Genomic DNA, 19,250 nt, shown 5'->3' with positions numbered 1-19,250 from the left:
GAGAACGAGGAAAGAGAAACGGGGAGCCATCGGGGAAAGGTCTGCTTACACGGAATAAACCCAGGACCCACAGCAGTCCTGGAACCTGGCGGGTGTTTGGCCCGTGGCTAACATTGGTCTGTGTGGAAACACATCTTGTGCCCAATCTGGCACTTAGCAAATGCCAAACCAGAAAGCAGGAGAGCAGTCCCGGGGGAACGGAAAGCTAACATGCGGTGCAATAAAATCTCATGCCAATATCACCTGTCGTGTGGAGAGCAACGACTTGGCCCCATCTGGCTGAATGAGGATGCCGGCCCTTTCCCACGCCACCCCTAAAGCGAACGCGCCCAAAATTTAACCAGCCTTTTCAGGAGACGCCAGGACAGGCTAGACCTTGCCTTTTTGCCGTTCTGTGCACAGTGCATGGTTTGGAGAGAGGGCAGGACACCTTCCTGGAGACCAAAGCTGGTCAGCCCCATGGACCCACACCCATTCAGGGGACCCACACAGTGTAACTGGCCCGATTCTTGAGCATCTGAGGGTGGGGGGGGGAGAGAAAGTCTTTGTGGGGAGGGACCAGGGCGTGGCCCCTTTCTGGCAGTGGCTGTGCTGGAACAGGGAAGGGGAACAGTAAAGGAGAACCGTGACAAAACCGCGCCCAGGTCTGCAACCTCCCAGCCCTCGCCAACAATGACAGGTCCAGCTAGTTCTACCCTTTCCCCTCGGGGCCCCGGGTACAAGCCCTGTTTGCCACCCCCTTCCCAAGAGGGTCTCAATTAATGGGGCCGCATGGCCTGCTCTTGTTTTTGTCCTTTCTGAGATGCCCTGGTCGGCAGGGCATCTAATCACGTGCCACCTGCTTGCTACTCTCCAACCAATCCAGCGGCCACTTAGTGACCCCTTGCTGATATTACCTCTTCCCTCTGCTGGCCTTTGTGCCCAACCCCAACTGCTGCCCCTTCCCCATCAAAGCATGTAGCAAATTTAATCTGTGGGGGACGGGTAAACGGGCAGGTTCCTCCCCCATCCAAGAACTTCCACTCTTCACCTGAATTTTGCCAGGCAGTCCATTAATTCAGACTCTCTTTAGGATCTCTGGACTTGCCTAGGAAGCACTGTTCCTCGAGAAGGCTGGACGACTGTGTCTCCGAAAAAGGGCTAGCTATGGGGCAGCATCGTTTTGTCCACAGCAGAAGCACCAGGAGGATCCCAGAAGGGGGTTCCCGTGCCATTCTAGAAGGAGGCATGGATCAAGTGGGCACAGACTCTGCAGGGGAGGAAGGGGGGTGGTATTCCACTGCTCCTCCCCTAGAGGTGCCAAGCAAGGACTTTCCCTTTTGCTGTGTTCAAGACTCGTTCTTGTTGACTGATTGACTCGGGGGGGAGGAGCTGGGGGGGACTTGGGTAGATGATGTCCAATTCTGTTCTGGGCACGATGGCACTGCCGCTATAGGACCCCCTCCATGAAGCTCGTGTCCAGGTGCTGGATCAGCACCCGGATGAAGGACATTTCCTTGCGGGTGTTCTCGAAAATGATGCGTGGGTCGTCCGATTGGCAGCGCAGGCAGTTGGGGGCCATCACCATGGCCAAGTTGTTGACGTCCATCTTGGTGACGGCCACGTTGGCCGGCTGCACAAACACCTGCCGGGAAGGGAGAGACGTCACCATCAGCCAAGGAGCAGCAGCCACAACGTGGAAAAGTCCCAGCTTGCCCTCATCCTAGTCCAAAAGCCTGCCCGCAACACCCAACACCCAAACAACTACACCCATGTTTCCAAAAGGCTTGTCAGATCTCAGAAGCTAAACAGGGTTGGCCCAGGTTAGTATTTGGATGGGAGACCACCAAGGAAAACCAGGGTCGCTATGCAGAGGAAGGCAACGGCAAACTACCCTCACCTTGAAAATCCAACTGAGTCGCCACAAGTCGGCTGCCACTTGACTGCATTTGGGGAGGGGCTGTGGCTCAATGGTAGAGCATCTGCTTGGAATGCAGAAGGTCCCAGGTTCAACCCCCGGCATCTCCAGTAAGGATCAGGTAGTAGGTGATGTGAAAGACCTTCTGCCTGACACCCTGGAGAGCCGCTGCCGGTCTGAGTAGAAAATACTGACTTGGATGGACCAAGGGTCTGATTCAGTATAAGGCAGCTTCATGTGTTCATGTGTACACCGCACCCATCCTACCTCCAGCAACCCTGCCCCTCTGCACAGTGTGTAGGCAACAGCGATGATTCTGGGATTCCCACCCACCCCCACACACACACCTGTCAGTCACTCCAGGGAGTCCCAGTATGACCTCAGCATGAAATCACCACCCAAAAATTAGCAGAGATGGATGATAAATACCGCATGAGGTGGCCCCCCAAACGTGAGGGGAACAGAGTGGTGGATGTGACTGCTTTAATTTTTAGAAGGCCCCAATTCAGAGCCTCTTGCAAAATGCTCTTGCTTCAGAATTGCAGCCTTCAAACAACCCTGTGAGGTAGACCAGTATCATAGAATCATAGAGTTGGAAGGCACCACCAGGGTCATCTAGTCCAACCCCTACACAATGCAGGAAATTCATAACTACCTCCCCCCACACCCCCAGTGACCCCTACTCCATGCCCAGAGGATGACCAAGATCATTGTCCCTGTATTGCAAACCAGAGGCTGAGTGTGAGCCCCGTGGCGCAGAGTGGTAAGCTGCAGTGGTAAGCTGCAGTAGAGGTCAGAAAACACCCCCCCCCAACCTGCTGCAGTCTGCTTCACTGGCACCTCTCGGCACACCAGCTCACCTGTAGGAAGCGGATGAGGTAGCAGAGCACCATTTTGTTGATCCTGGGCAGGGAGTGGACGACAGCGATTGCCGCTTCCGGGTTCTCGTAGTGAGTGATGCACTGTTCGTAGAAATCATGAGGGATCAAAGGCTCCTCCAGTTCCCGGTACCAGAGCTTCAGCAAGGAGGCTGGGGGGGGAGGGGGGGGAGAAAAAAAGGCTGAGTCACGTCGGCACAAGAGGAAGAAAGAGGGAGGCGATAGGAAAATGGCCTCTAGGGTGGGAGCCCAAGCTCTGCAAGTACAACCGAATCCTCTCTACCGAAGGCAGCCTGTATGTGATACTTTACCAAGCTCCCTAACTCCACTCTAAATTATAACCAGAAGTGGCCAGAAACAGTCTCCATTGCCAGGGCTCAGCTCTGCAACATGGAAAGCCACACAAAGAGAGGGACTCGAAACATTTGCAGAGCACATCCCTATGTCACGAAAAATTCAGCCCATGCATGCATATCAGGGACTCCGAGGATGTTGGAGAGTGTGGCTTTCGCTGCTTGCTCGTACCCAAGTCTGAACAGTCCCTTCCTTCCTCTGGCCACTACAGCCAGAGAGCGGCAGCCTTTCTCACCAGTTCTCTCCTCAGAGCCCCTATTACAGGCCCTTCTTGCCCAGTACTCTCCTCGTAGGGAAACTGGAACTCCTTCCCATCATGTATCTAATTCCCAATTTGGCCTCAGTGTGTGGATTAAAACATCTACACAATAGGGCTATTTGGAAATTGGGTAGAGATTTTATGAAATACACAAATGAAAATTAAGGGGTTAACCCCTCAATACCTACACAATATCTAATAGCTACACAAAAGATTAAGGGGTTAATGCCCTCGTAAGAAACCTGTAGTCATGGTCTACGCAAGTGTGCAGGAACCACAACTCTCTCTCACACACAAAAACCCACCAAAATGAGATCTTGCTGTACCATGTTGCAAGATTCGGACCACCATTTGGTGGTTGCTACATGGCTGCCTGTCGGGGTTGTCACATTGTCAGCCAGCTGAACAGAGCACACTTTCCGCTCCGGGTCTCCAGCAATGGTAGTGCAGAGTTGAATCAAATTGCCTCAGGCCTGCACAGTGCAAAGCAAAAGACTGGGAAAGGAAGGGGGACAACAGGTGTTCCCTTCCCCTATGATCCTTTGCAGCCCACCCCCCAAACTGGATCCCTTTATTTTGAGACTGCTTCACATGGAAGGAGTTACAATAATGCAGCCTTTCAAAGAAGTTCCACGTCTTTATCTTTAGCAGTCTACTTGCCCGATTTGCGGTCTAAAAGAAACTGGCTTTTGCAAAGCTTCCTTGCCTGGTCACCTGCAGGAGACTGTCACTCCCCACAGGCAACCAGGTAAGCTTCTTGTGTGATCAGCCATCTTTTTAGTCCTCTGGCTTACAAGCCAGGAAACCAGAGAATATCTGCCTGAGGCAAATGAAAAGAGGGAACTCTTCCAAGGAACAAAATTTACTTTTTTGGCCACCATCTCACAGCAACCAGCTGGTCAGCAGCTCACCAAGGTCGAGTTAACAGGGTTTAGAGGCTGGGGAGGAGGAGGACAGAGTTTCCCTCCCAGGTTTCCGCCCATAGGTGTTTGTTCTCTGTCCTTCTTACCAGGAACGTGAGGGTCTTCCAAGCCAGTGGGGATTTTCCACTGATCCACCTGAAGTTTGAGGGCGTTGACCTCATCGATGTCTCCAGGGACCCTGTGGAAGAGGAGAAAGGAATAAGAGAGTTGGGAAAGGGCTGGGCCAAGTCCCCCCTGGTCACAGAATCAAAAAGTTGGAAGGGTCTATTACCCACTGAAACAGTGCCCTGCTGTCCTCTAAATGACGGCCCTTCAAGTACTTAAAAAGAGTAATCCTACCTCCAACACTACTTTCCTCACTTCCCTAGTATGGTCATCATGAATCATAGAGTTGGAAGGGACCACCACGGTCATCCAGTCCAACCCTCTGCACAATTCACAACTACCTCCCTCCCACACCCTCAGTGACCCCTGCTCCATGCCCACAAGGCAGCCCCTCTTGCCCTCCAAGTCCCGCCCTCAAAACCCATGTCAAGAAAACATCTCCTAAATCAAAGCTGGCAACTATGACTTTCACCACACCAACATTTCTGCTGCTCGTTGGTCGACTTCGATCTTTCTACATCCCTTTCTCTCATCTAACATAGACTAGAATCTACGTCTCCTCACTAGGATTGTGCATATTGGCTTTACCGAGCCAAAAATAAACACGAAATAAGCCGTTTCGGCTTTTTCCAGGTATAATTGCAGCCGAATAGGTGAAAGGGCAATCTCGGAAAAGCCAGATAGCCACTTCCCAAATAACCCAAATAACTATTCGAGTTTTTTGGGTTTGGCTATTCCCCTTTAGATCTGTGTTGCAGGCCTTCTCTGGGGCTGGAGAAAGCCCGCAGCACAGATCTAAAACAGTTTCACACTGCCCCGGTTCCTGGGAGCCCCGCAAATCGGGGCAGCATGGATCAAAGTGAACTCCACCCAGATGGGAAGCTGTGAGGGATGGCCTTCATTAAGATCCATGCTGCCAAGCGTTGGCAGCATGGATGTAACTGAAGCCCCTCCCCCCCCCACCTTCCCGGAGTGGTGTGGAATTGCTTTAGAATAGATCCAGGCTGCCATCGTTGGCAGCATGGATCTAAGAGAACCCCACGCAGCTTCCCAGGAAGCCGCAGGGGAAGGCCTTCATTAAGATCCATGCTGCCAGCCTTAATGAATCTTAAAATAATCTTAATGATTAATCTTAATGAATCCCGCCTTCCCGAGAAGCCTGAGAAGGCTGGCAGCATGGATCTTAACGAAGGCCACCCCTAGCAGAGAAAGGAACGTTCCCCTGCCTTACTATCTGTACCGATTTTATTTTGGCATTTTTTGGGTTCTGCTTTATTAAACCCGAAAAATACTGGAAAAAATTGGTGCACACCCCACTCCGAACACTACACCAACCCAGCAACTGATGGGTCTCCACACTGTGGGCTTTTGATGACGCCCATCTTCTTTGAGATGGCCTGGCAAGGCGCAGGCGGCGGGGGGTGGGGTGGTTACCTGAAGATGCCCTCCGTCTGATCTCCGTTGAGGGCCAGCACTTCCTCGGACAGCCTGGTCTGCACCCACGGGAGCTGGCGATCGGGGTACCTCTCCTTCTGCATGTTCATGATCTCTTGCAAGGAGCTTCCAAACATGGAAGGGCTGAAGACGGCGTTCTTGGCGTGACGGATCTCCTCGATGTTTGGCTTCTTGAGGCCCTGTGGAAAACAACGGTTTGTGCAAGCAGAGTGTTAATGAGATGCAAGACAAGCACTGGAGTGGCATCGTCCGGCACCGCCAACTGGTATTTTCATGGTGCCATCAACACCTGTGGAAGGAATAAGTGAAGTGAAACTGAGAGGACCCCACCCCAAGGGGCTTACAATCTAAATGCTGACAGTGAGGGACATAGGAAAGGAGAGAGGGGAAGGGACAAGTAAAAGGAATGAGAGGGGAAGGGACAAGTAAAAGAGTGAACGGGGACACCCCAGATCTGGCATGGTGGACATTCTGCTGCGTCAGACTTTTGGTCTCTCAAGCGCAATCTTTTCTGAGGCAGGGGTCACTCACAACCCCAGGTACCAGGTACTTTAACTCGAGATGCCAGGGATTGAACCTGGGACTTTTTGCAGGCCAGTGAGGTTGCTAAGAGAATGATGTGTGATCTGGGAGGCCTGGGTTGAAGTTTTGAACATAAGAAAGGCCATGCTGAATCAGACCAAGGCCCATCAAGTCCAGCAGTCTGTTGACATAGTGGCCAACCAGGTGCCTCTAAAAAGCCCACAAACAAGACGACTGCAGCAGCAGCATCCTGCCTGTGTTCCACAGCACCTAATAGGCCTGCTCCTCTGATCCTGGAGAGAATAGGTGTGCATCATGACTAGTATTAGTTTGTACTAATAGCCATGAATACCCCTCTCCTCCATGAACATGTCCACTCCCCCCATAAAGCCTTCCAAGTTGGAAGCCATCACCACATCCTGGGGCAGGGAATTCCACCATTGAACTGTGCCTTGTGTGAAGAAAGACTTCCTTTTATCTGTTTTCCCTTGGCCAACAAGTTTTCCTATGTAAGCGCTCTCTCTCTCTCTCTCTCTCCTCTCCCCCTCCTTCCTTTATCCCCTATTTCAGCCAGGATTCATCCAGGATTGAACGCATGCGTTTTCGCCAAACGTACATTCGATCCTGGCTGAATCTTGGCTGAAACAGGGAATAAAGGAGGCTAAAGCGACTATGCGTTTTCACCCTTTTTTCTCTTTGTGGCTATTTCGCCTGTCCTAATAACAGTGTGAGGAAGCCCTGTGGCGCAGAGTGGTAAGCTGCAGTACTGCAGTCCAAGCTCTGCTCACAACCTGAGTTCGATCCCGACGGAAGTCAGTTTCAGGTAGCCGGCTCAAGGTCGACTCAGCCTTCCATCCTTCCGAGGTCAGTAAAATGAGTACCCGGCTTGCTGCTGGGGGTAAAGGGAAGCTGTCTGGGGAAGGCACTGGCAAACCACCCCATAAACAAAGTCTGCCTAGTAAATGTCGGGATGTGACATCACCCCATGGGTCAGGAATGACCCAGTGCTTGCACAGGGGACCTTTACCTTTACCTTTATCTTTTTAATAACAGTGTGCCATTGCTCTCATTCTAAATGGACCAAAAGGGCGGCCTGTATTCAATTCCCTGTATTCGACACTGTCTGTTACAACCCTCGAAAAGCCCCAAGACCAGAACCACCAAGGAGTCTCACGGCATCGGAGAGAACAGCAGATGTATTACGGCACCAGCGTTCACCCACAAGACTCCTGGGGAGGGGGGGGGATTTGGGCTTCGGCAGTTTTGCAGGGCTGCCCCTCTGGAATTGCTCCCTAGAGATCCAAGGGCTTTGCTAGCGTCACAGATGGCTGGGCATAAGAGGAGGGGAGCTCATCCCGCTTCTCAGCAAACTGGTGCCCCTGGGTATGTGCCTCTTCTGACGTGAGCCCCTTGACCACTGAGGGGCAGTGTTACCCTACGAGAGAGACAGATGGAGGGAGGAAATGCTCCAGAGCAGCTGAACGCACTGCTGGAAAGATGCACAAGCAGGGACATTTTTGCAGTACCGCAACAGTGCCTAGAGTGTGCATGGCCCCCAGTCTATATGAAAGAGCATGGGGAGGGGTTGTGGCTCAGTGGTAAGAGCACCTGCTTGGCATGCAAAAGATCCCAGGTTCTATCCCCCTCCGGCAGCATCTCCAGTTAAAAAGAACCAGGCAGTAGCTGATGTGAAAGGCCTCAGCCTGAGATCCTGGAGAGCTGGTATAAGTCAGAGTAGACAACACCAGCCTTGACAAACCAAGGGTCTGATTCTGTATAAGGCAGATTCACATGTGTAAGGTGGGAAGTGATGTGAAACACCTCCGCCTGAGACCCTGGAGAGCCACTGCCAGTCTCAGTAGACAATACTGACTCTGATGGACCAAGGGTGGACTCTAATCTGGAGAACCGAGTTCAATTCCCCACTCCCCCACGAGCGGCGGACTCTAATCTGGTGAACCGGGTTCGATTCCCCACTCCTCCACATGAAGGCAGCTGGGTGACCTCGGGCCAGTCTCAATTCTCTCAGAACTCTCTCAGGCCCACCTACCTCACAGGGTGTCTGTCGTGGCGAGGGGAAGGGAAGGTGACTGGAAGCTGCTTTGAGACTCATTAAACGTAAAGAAAAGCGGGGTATAAAAACCAACTCTTCTTCTTCTGAATCAGTCCAACCTTGCCTGCTTGCCAGAGCATAACGTAAGAGGTGGCAGGAATTGAACCTGGGACCTTTTGCAAAGCACACATCCCAGCACTGAGCTAAGGCTCCCACCCAGCAATACCGCGGTAGAGTTTGTGCTGCCGCTCTGCTGAGGTTTTTGCAACATGGTCTTGAGACTCCTCGAGCTCACGCTGCCTGCCTGGCCTTTAACTGTTCTCTCCCCATCTCTCCCAATTGGCTTACGTCGAGCTCTGAAGGGTGCGAATATTCTTGCTCTGCTCTTTTCTCCAGATGTCTCCTGAGCCTTTGCAGCCCTCAGTCTCTTCTTCCCCCCTCCTCCTCCCCCCTCTACAGTGCCAGCGTGTAGAAAAACTGAAGCTGCAGCCATTTATCCTAATGAAAACAGGAGATAAGTGAGTCATCCTGAGGTGCTTAACGCAGCGGCAGAGGGGAATGCCGCACGCGGAGGACCCGACTACGGGCCTGCTTAATTGTCATGGGATTATTATCCAAGAGGTGCCATTGAAGAAACCCAGGAAGAGCATCCCAGCGCGGTGTAGTGGTTAGGAGCGGAGAACTCCAATATGGAGAAGCGGGTTGGATTCCCCACTCCTCCACATGAGTGGGAGGGGCTGTGGCTCAGTGGCAGAGCATCTGCTTGGCATGCAGAAAGTCCCAGGTTCAGTCCCCGGCATCTCCAGTTAAAGGGACCAGGCAGGTAGGTGATGGGAAACACCCTTTTCTGCCTGAGACCCTGGAGAGCCACTGCCGGTCTGAGTAGACAATACTGACTTTGATGGACCAAGGGTCCGATTCAGTTCAAGGCAGCTTCATGTGTTCATGTGTGACTCTAATCCAGAGAACCAGGTTCGATTCCCCACTCCTCCACATGAGCGGTGGACTCTAATCTGGAAAACCAGGTTCGATTCCCCACTCCTCCATATGAGCGGTGGACGCTAATCCGGAAAAACAGGTTCGATTCCCCACCCCTCCACATGAGCGGTGGACTCCAATCCACAGAACCAGGTTCGATTCCCCACTCCTCCACATGAGTGGTGGACGCTAATCTGGAAAACCAGGTTCGATTCCCCATTCCTCCACATGAAGCCAGCTAGGTGATCTTGGGTTAGACTCTCCGAACTCTCTCAGCCCCACCTATCTCACAGGGTGTCTGTTGTGGGAAGGGGAAGGGAAGGTGATTGTAAGCCGGTTTGAGACTATTTTAAGATAGAGAAAAAGCAGGGTATAAAACCCAACTCTTCTCCTCCTCCTCTTCTTCTCCAGGACATTTGCAAAGCCTGGAGTGAAAATCCCACCTGGTGCCCCCTCCCGATAACTGACATAGGGGGCATTCCCTCCTGGAAGGTCTTGTGTGCGAGACACATGGAAATGGACGGAGAGTTGTGACACAACTTTCACGGGGGAACTCCCTGCAGACTGCCCCCCCAGCAAGGTCTCTCAGCCTCCCACTCTGCTGCCATTAATTGCACCCAACCCCAACCCCACCCCCAGTGCAACAGCCATGGACTGAATTCAGTGGGCTTATACTGGAGTGACTCTGCGCAGGACTGTAGTGTAAACAAACTTTCCGCTTTTGACCAGGACGAGGTACAGACAGCGCCTGAAGCAAACAGAAACGCAAACAGCTCACCTCCTCTTCTTCACATGAAGATGCCTTATACTGAGCCAGATCCTGAGTCCATCGAAGTCAGTATTGTCTACTCAGACCGGCAGCGGCTCTCCAGGGTCTCAGGCAGAGGTCTTTCACATCACCTACTTGCCTGGTCCCTTTAACTGGAGATGCCGGGGATTGAACCTGGGACCTCCTGCGTGCCAAGCAGATGCTCTACCACTGAGCTCCTCCCCTAAATGGCCACCCACCTTCAAAATCCACATTACAAGGCTGGACGTACCTTCTTGGCTCCGGTCAAGGCTGCTTTCTGGAGCTTGTTGTAACAATACTTGGCGTAAGTGCTGATGGCCACCCCTGGAAGAGAAGGAGAGGGAGAAAGAGAGAGATAACAGAGTCAGAGCTAGGCAGGTCCCTCCAAGGAGCCACCGCAAGAGAACAGAGCGAAGGAATGAGACCCCGACACCGTCCTGGAGGGAAGCACCCCCCCGGCAGCACTTTCAAAGCCAGATTCACACCAGAGATCGCCGCTGGAGGCACCAGACGCTCTCGCCCCTCCCTTGGGAGGCTCCCACACAGCCAACGTGGTGTAGTAGTTAAGAGCGGTGGTTAGGAGCGGTGGGCTCTGATCTGGAGAGCCGGGTTCGATTCCCCTCTCCTCCACATGAGCGGCGGAGGCTAATCTGGTGAACTGGATTTGTTTCCCCGCTCCTACACACGAAGCCAGCCGGGTGACCTTGGGCCAGTCACAGCTCTCTCAGCCCCACCTACCTCACAGGGTGTCTGTTGTGGGGAGGGGAAGGGAAGGTGATTGTCAGCCGGTCTGAGTCTCCCTTAAGTGGGAAAGTCGGCATATAAAAACCAACTCTTCTTATCTGCTGAAAACGGAGGCTTCTGGATAACCTCTGCCCCGGTGGTGGATTCCCCGAGGATCACAGGTTCCACCCCCAAAATCTCCATGCATTTCCCAGCCCAGAGCTGGCAACCCTAGGGGTGGCTCTTGTCCTCCAGACTATTTCGGCCCTGGGCTGACCAGATTGTGTGTTTCTGTGGGACCTGTGATCCTGGACTGAGCGCCCAGCCACTGCGGCTCCAATCCTGACCTCAGTGCTCTTCAGAAGACAGTCTCTAGCTACTGGCTGAACACCTTTGCTTATCAGGAATCCTCTTCAGGCCCTGGCTATCTGAGCCGCAAACACTTCCAGAACCAGTATGAAAAGGTCCTCACCTTTCCTCCCTGTCCAAAAGGAAGAAAGCCCTTAAGACTCACTTGGCAGCCAGGACTTTAAATCCACTTAAAGAGGCAATGTTTCCTATCCATTGGCAGAGTGTTCAGAACAGGGATAGTTAAATTGAGGAACTCCCTGCCCCAGGATGTGGTGATGGCTGCCAACTTGGAAGGCTTGAAGAGGGGAGAGGATATGTTCATGGAGCATCAGGCTATCCATTGGCTACTAGTCAAAATGGCTACTAGTCATGATGCATACCTATTCTCTCCAGGATCAGAGGAGCATGCCTATTATCTTAGGTGCCGTGGATCACAGGCAGGGCAATGCTGCTGCAGTCGTCTTGTTTGTGGGCTTCCTAGAGGCACCTGGTTGGCCACGGTGTGAACAGACTGCTGGACTTGATGGACCTTGGCCTGATCCAGCAGGGCCTTTCAATATTCTTATGTTCAGGGCAGGATATTTGTTTTGTTTTTGGCCATGGGGGAACTTGAGGAGCTCCAGTTAAGTCCAAACTGGAGGGTCAGGGCCCCCGAGACTGCTTCCACTGGTTTATTATGTCAACATAGGGCGGGACACGGAGAAGTGAACTGTACTGGGATTTGGGTCAACACAGAGAATGGAAAAGCCCCCTCCCCTTTCAAATCAAATCAACAGGGAAACTGAACCGTGTAGAAGAAACAGACAGCGGTGAACGGCCTTAATTTCAGATATTTGTCACAGAGATGTTAACGACAGGACGTTTGGAGGACTTCAACTTCGAAGGGTCATCATAAATCGGAAGCGACTTGCTGGCACTTAACACACAAAGATGCACAGAAAGTCGTGGGGGGGGGGGGTTCAGAGCAGTCCTGCACCAATTCATTCTGAGAAAGAGGGGTGCCCCTTTGGATGAGGCCAGGAGCTGTTGAGTCACCTCTCTTGCCCCAGGGCTGGTTGGAATCAGCATCCCCAGGACCAACAACAGCGGGGTCACTGAGCTGGTTTTTATCTCCCAATTTTCTCTACCTTTAAGGAGAATCAAACCGGCGTACAATCACCTTCCCTTCCCCTCCCCACAACAGACACCTTGTGAGGTAGGTGGGGCTGAGAGAGTTCAGAGAGAACTGTGACTAGCGCGAGGTCACCCAGCAGGCTTCATGTGGAGGAGTGGGGAAACCAACCCGTCCGCTGCTCATGTGGAGGAGCGGAGCATCAAACCAGGTCCACCAGATTAGAGTCTGCCGTTTCATGAAGTGGCAGACATTCCCGCCTCCCTCGGCCTTTCCTCGCAGGGCTGGGTCTCCAGGCCCCTGGTCATCCTCGTCGCTCTCCTCTGCACCCGCTCGATTCTGCCCACATCCTTTTTGAAGTGAGGCCTCCAGAAACTTTTATGCTCCCAACTGTGCTAAGGAGCAACTTTACCTGCATTGCTTATTCCCGGGTCTGATCGACATAACCGGCCTGGCCCTTCCCTGCTTTGGAGACCCTCCAAGGAACTATCAGATGGTGACCAGTGGACGGAAGCAGCCGCAGCCGCTCTGCCTTGCCCAGATTAGGATCAGGAACGGCCTGGGCTGCCCTCCGCCTTTCCTCCTCTGGAATAACCACTCTTTTAATTAAAACACACTTTGCGCGGAAGCTGGCAGAGAGGAGGGGGATTAATTCCCGCATGCTGCGAAGCGCAGCAGTCTGAGTCTCTGCTAATTGCTTTCCCTCTGGTTGAGAAGCCAAGCCAAACTCTGCTTTCCTCTGCTCAGGATGCCGGATGCTCCCCTATCCCTTTTGTCGGCAGGGCTTTGGAGCACCACATCCAGGGATCTGCAATCTGTGGTGGGCAGGCAGGCAGGCAGCTGGCTGAGGGTCTCTTAGCAATCGGGCCTGGCTTCATTTGCTCAAGGGGACATTTTCTGAGGGGGTGCTGGTGGGCAACAGGCAGTCCTGGCCTCCACCACAACCCTTCAACACAGCAGAGACAGCGCTCACCCCACATTCATGTTTTCTGCGACAGCAGAACTTTTTGAGCAGTTAAAACACTCAGGGCTGCTTAGCTTGGAAAGAAGGCGGTTAAGGGGAGACATGATAGAGGTCTATACAATGGTGCATGGTATGGGGAGAGTGGACAGGGAGAAGCTTTTCTCCCTCTCATAATACTAGAGAGTGGGGTCATCTGCTGATGCTGGAGGGTGAGAGATTCAAAACAGAAAAAAGGAAGTATTTCTTCAACAACGCATAGTTAAATTGTGGAACTCCCTGCCCCAGGATGTGGTGATGGCTGCCAACTTGGCTTGGAGGGGAGTGGACATGTTCATGGAGGAGAGGGGTATTCATGGCTACTAGTCAAAATGGATACTAGTCATGACGCATACCTATTATCTCCAGGATCAGAGGAGCAGGCCGAATATATTAGGTGCTGTGGGACACAGGCAGGATAATGCTGCTGCAGTGGTCTTGTTTGTGGGCTTCCTAGAGGCACCTGGTTGGCCCCTGTGTGAACAGACTGCTGGGCTTGATGGGCCTTGGTCTGATCCAGCATGGCCTTTCTTATGTTCTTCTGAGGATAGGACTATCCATGGCTACTAGTCAAAATGGATACTAGTCATGACGCATACCTGTTCTCTCCAGGATCAGAGGAGCATACCTATGATATTAGGTGCTGTGGAACACAGGCAGGATGGTGCTGCTGCAGTCGTCTTGTCTGTGGGCTTCCTAGAGACACCTGGTTGACCACTGTATGAACAGACTGCTGGACTTGATGAGCCTTGGTCTGATCCAGCAGGGCTTATCTCATGTTATTATGTTCTTATGTTGAGCTGTCCCATGTGGAACTACTTCAGAGAGGGACAGTTCCAGGTTTTTGGAGGCCCTGGGCAAAGAGTGCCACTTCTAAGCTCCCTTGCTCACCCACCTGCGTGCCACCTGTCTCTACATCCTTCCTCTGCCCGCTCATAAGCTCTCTCACCACCTGTAGTCACAACTGTCCACATTGCCCACACCCACTTTCCCTGATGGTACTGGGGGGAGGGGGTGCGGCCAGGAATGCCACCGCCACCAGGAACACCAATGCTTTGTGCACCACCCACAAGCCCTTCTCCCGCAGGGCCGGGCAGCACATGCAAGCTGGGATATGGTGGCCAGGTTGCTGGAGATTGGAGCAATTGCTCGCCAATCCAGCAGGCCACTCGGAGTGCGCCCAACGCGCTTACATCACTGCTGGGTTTACTCCTGGAAGCACCGCAACGCAAAGGGATGATTTAGAAGAAGAGTTGGTTTTTATATGCTGACTTTCTCTACCACTTAAGGAAGAATCACACTGGCTTACGATCACCCTCCCTTCCCCTCCCTGCAACAGACACGCTGTGAGGTAGATGGGGCTGAGAGAGTGTGACTAACCCAAGGTCACCCAGCAGGCTTCATGTGGAGGAGTGGGGAAACAAATCCAGTTCACCAGATTAGCCTCCGCCGCTCATGTGGAGGGGAATCAAACCCGGTTCTCCAGATTTGAGTCCACCGCTCCAAACCACCGCTCTTAACCACTACAGCCTACTGGGTTTGAGTGGTAAAGTGTCCCATCTTGATGCGTCGCTTCCGGGAGTAAACCTGGCAGTGACGTAAGTGCATTGCATGTGGCCGCCCAACCCCGCCCCCAAAAACCTCATGCTGGTGGAGAGGGAGGGCCCGGCAACCCTAGGCTGGGAGCACAGGTGGCAAAGCCCTCGCCAGCGGGTCGTGGAAGGGTGGGAGCATAAGCATCAGAGATGCGCAGTAGCTGTGGCCCCCGCCAGAATCCACAGGCCCTGGCATCCGCCCTCCTTCAGGGCATGCCGGTGCCGGCCCCGTTCACGTCATTGCTTCCCACATGAAAACGAAAAGATAAAGTTGCCGCTCGCCAAGCTCCTTGCCTTTTCAAAGAGTGGGAAAGCATCCGGTTCCAGCCCTCCAGTCCTCGAACAAAACCAGACGCAAGAATCCTGAACAAAAGCTCCTTTCAACCTTGTTATATCAGGGGCCCAAAAAGCAAAAGGGGTGTGTATGTTTCCTCTTTCACCCTCTGTGCAGACCGCTCTTTATGTTCTTGGGGATGGTGCAACCCAACACCCGAGGGCCAGGCACCAGCAAACCGAACAAGGGGGCTGCAATTCTTCTGCCGGCTGCCGGGGGGGTAACACGAAGCAGCCGCCGACTGGGTAACTTTCAATCGGCTGTACGGGAGGTGGCGTTACCCACCCGCCTACCCCAGTCAGCAATTTCTGCAGAATCCTATTTAGGAGGTCAAAAATAGTCAGGAAGAACCGGTCATATTTCTGCTCTCCATTATGACACCAGAGTGGAGGAGAGAGAAGCGGGAGAAGGTAACTTCATTGTCAGCAAGAAGGCTGGAGTGATTTCAGCCTGTATTCACACACACACAACCAAGGAAGAAGAAGAAGAAGAGCTGGTTTTTATATGCTAACTTTCTCTACCACTTAAGGAAGACTCAAACCAGCTTACAATCCCCTTCCCTTCCCCTCCCCACAACAGACACCCTGTGAGGCAGGTGGGACTGAGAGAGTGTGACTAGCCCAAGATCACCCAGCTGGCTTCATGTGGAGTGGGGAAACAAATCCAGTTCACCAGATTAGCATCCGCCGCTCATGTGGAGGAGTGGGGAATCGAACCTGGTTCTCCAGATCAGAGTCCACCACTTCAAACCACCGCTCTTAACCACTACACCACGCTGGACTAGAGACATTTTCTCCAATCCAATTACCTGGGAGCACAGCTTGTAACCCCTCCCTCTATTTTAGCTGGAATTGAGACTTTTTAGCTAGGACTAAGACTTGGCAGCCCAGCGTCGCATCCACCATTCCATCACCAGGCAAAAGAATTTACCCACACCTGGACAACGCCCTGCTGTTTGCAGCGCTGCCCGGGGATGGCGGGGGCCAGCACGGCATGAGAACACCAGAGCACAAGGCAGGGTGAAGAGAGGTGGGACATTTTAAATAACAATAGTCCTCTGGGCGTCTGCATTGGGCTTTTGAGTAGCTTAAGAACATTTAACTGAATCCAGAGGAAGCAACTTGGAAACACCGGCGCTGCTCTGAAAATAAAGTCCAGGCTATGGATGTAAACCACTTCTGCCATTAGCAAGTGGGTGCCACCCCAGGGCAAGGAGGACGGGTTATGGTTCAGGAGGTCCTGAGTTCGAATCTCATCAGAACATAAGAAAAGCCATGCTGGATCAGACCCAGGCCCATCAAGTCCAGCAGTCTGTTCACACAGGGGCCGACCAGCTGCCCCTAGGAAGCCCACAAACAAGACGACTGCAGCAGCGTTGTCCTGCCTGTGTTCCAAAGCACCGCATATAGCAGGCATGCTCCTCTGATAGTAGAGAGAATAGGTTTGCATCATGACTAGTATTAAGGCACTTTCCTGTATCTTTTCTATGGAGGAGGATGGGGCGACCCCTTCCAGACCCCATAACTCCAGACCCCCTGACCCAATCTTCACCAAACTTGGGGGTTCTTGCAAGGAGAGTCCCTTCAAGCTACCCTAAAAATGTGGGACCTATACCTGCAAAAATGTCCCCCCCCCCAGGAGCCGCAGGCTTTATTGGACCCGAATTTTTCAGGAAACCCAGAAAAAAGCAGCATTCCCATATTTACCATTATGGGAAATTCGGCTTTTGGGGTTTTCCCGAAAAGAATTGGGACTAATAAACCCAAACACGAATTTTACCGAATTTTTTTTTGCTCAGCCCTATTGCCAACTTCCTCGTACTAGCTGGAGATCTGCTATTTCAACTGATCTCCAGCCAACAGTGATCAGTTCTCCTGGAGAAAATGGCCGTTTCGGCAATTAGACTCTTTGGCATTGAAGTCCCTCCCCTCCCCAAACCCCACCCTGCTCAGGCTCCACCCCCAAAACCTCCCACCAGTAGTGAAGAGAGACCTGGCAACCCTAGGTAGCAGGCATGGAACCCAATTCTGTTGGGCATTCCGTTCCCTCGAGGCTTGTGGCCAGACAAGCCGCGGCACCGAGGCGCGTGCAGCCATGTGGCATGCAAAAAGAGCCTTCCCCCGCCCTGCCAAGTTGGACGTGGCCTAGTCAGAGACGAGCGAGAGCAAACCGGTGCCTGTCCCATTCCGGGAGCATGGGAGCCGCCAGCCACACTTGCAACCGCACGGAGACGGTTGCACATTTCTTTCTGCGCAATCTCTCTCTCTTGCACCCACGCAAGCCTCAAGCCGAGTCACTTGTCCAAAGGTCAACCACGAGGTAGGCACCTGCTGGAAGAAGCGTGGTCAGCCGCGATGGACCCGCGCCTGGCATTGAGCACCAGGAGAGAACCACACCCAAAACCGGGAGTTAAACAGGGAGGGGGGAGCGTGAAGCTGATGTTAAGAGAAGGCTGAGCGAGTGATTAAGAAGCCGCAGAGAAATTAAGCAGAGTCGGGCATCTACGTCTAAGGAGAGGAAGATGCTCTGGGAGCGCCGGCCCATGGGGCACCCTACCATCGTGGTCTTCGATATAGGGCTTGGGTTTCTTTCTCAATTTGGACTTCTTCTTAGTGTTCCTTTCCAGGAGCTCTTTAATGTGCTGAGTCACTGGGAAACAAACAGAACGATGAGGACAACGGAATGGAAGTCAAAAAAAAGAGAGAGAGAGAAAGGGAGGGAGACACAGATTTCAAACGCAAAAAAAAATAAATGAAACCCAAAGGCTGAGGAGCCCTGCTTTCCACGCTGGCAGCTTTTGACCCCATCTGTCAGGCACGGAGAATGAGGTTTTCCCACGTGAGTGCAGACTGCAGGTGCCAGAAAATATCCCGTCTTTTCATTTTTTTGGCACAGGAACTAACTGAGGTTTGTGGTGTAGAAATAAGGTTGGTTAGTATGGGCCAGAACTAGATAAATCCTTTGAGGAGGAGTCTGTCGTGTGAGATTACATAGGCATCAAGTACACCTGTATTTTAAGATTGACTTTTTTGTAAAAAACAAACCAGGAAAATTGGTTCTTGTAGGTTATCCGGGCTGTGTAACCGTGGTCTTGGAATTTTCTTTCCTGACGTTTCGCCAGCAACTGTGGCAGGCATCTTCAGAGTAGTAACACTGAAGGACAGTGTCTCTCAGTGACACTGTCCTTCAGTGTTACTACTCTGAAGATGCCTGCCACAGTTGCTGGCGAAACGTCAGGAAAGAAAATTCCAAGACCACGGTTACACAGCCCGGATAACCTACAAGAACCAATGAACTCTGACCGTGAAAGCCTTCGACAAAACCAGGAAAAGCCCTTCAGTATATAGCATATGGCAAAAGTCTACGCTGAAGTAAAGCTTTCTCTAATTGACAAAATTGGTCATTTGGCAGAGTTTTATAAAAATTCTTTAAAATGTAAATTTATTTGAAATGGGGTTTGTATATATTGTACTGGTATTTTTACAGTGACCTGTTTGCTGCATGACTCTGTTTACCTTCTTTTTTATCACACATTTGTCTTCCAACAATGTCATCCAGATGTGAGTCTCCTATCGTTATACTGATGACATTAAATGATGCAGTGATTTAAAAAAGGTTGCCGACCTCCAGGCGGGGCCTGGAGATCTCCTGGAATTCCAACTGACCTGAAGGGGAGAGGCCATGGCTCAGTGGTAGAGCTTCTGCTTAGCATGCAGAAGGTCCCAGGTTCAAACCCTGGCATCTCCAGTTAAAGGGACCAGGCAAGTAGGTGATGGTAAAGACCTCTGCCTGAGACCCTGGAGAGTCGCTGCTGGTCTGAGAAGACAATACTGACTTTGATGGACCGAGGGTCTGATTCAGTATAAGGCAGCGGCATGACCTCCAGGCAACAAAGATCAGTTTCCCCTGGAGTAAATGGCTG

The 19,250-nt window shown here is 52.2% G+C and overlaps 1 protein-coding gene and 1 non-coding gene across 4 annotated transcripts in view; one reads left to right on the top strand and one right to left on the bottom strand.

The window, feature by feature from the left end:
• Positions 1–1,380: 1,380 nt before the first annotated feature.
• ARHGAP39 (Rho GTPase activating protein 39) overlaps positions 1,381–19,250 on the bottom strand; it is a 170,343-nt gene continuing 152,473 nt past the window's right edge. For 2 of the 3 annotated variants that reach the window (XM_056854558.1, XM_056854559.1), the window contains exons 6-11: positions 17,885–17,977; positions 10,465–10,538; positions 5,851–6,050; positions 4,398–4,489; positions 2,758–2,927; positions 1,381–1,624 (exon numbers count right to left, since the gene is read on the bottom strand). In XM_056854558.1, the coding sequence (XP_056710536.1) occupies positions 1,430–1,624; positions 2,758–2,927; positions 4,398–4,489; positions 5,851–6,050; positions 10,465–10,538; positions 17,885–17,977 (824 nt within the window). In that variant the 3' untranslated portion in view covers positions 1,381–1,429. The remainder of the gene's footprint in view (positions 1,625–2,757; positions 2,928–4,397; positions 4,490–5,850; positions 6,051–10,464; positions 10,539–17,884; positions 17,978–19,250) is intronic. The other variant, XM_056854560.1, reaches the window with a different exon arrangement.
• On the top strand, positions 19,001–19,075 carry TRNAA-AGC (transfer RNA alanine (anticodon AGC)). The gene has a single exon. It is a non-coding gene; the product is annotated as a tRNA-Ala (tRNA).

This window comes from Euleptes europaea, chromosome 8, assembly GCF_029931775.1.
Source record: "Euleptes europaea isolate rEulEur1 chromosome 8, rEulEur1.hap1, whole genome shotgun sequence".
Classification (NCBI taxonomy): Eukaryota; Metazoa; Chordata; class Lepidosauria; order Squamata; family Sphaerodactylidae; genus Euleptes; species Euleptes europaea.
The sequence above is the reverse complement of the archived record's forward strand: the minus strand, read 5'-3'. Positions and strand labels throughout refer to the sequence as shown.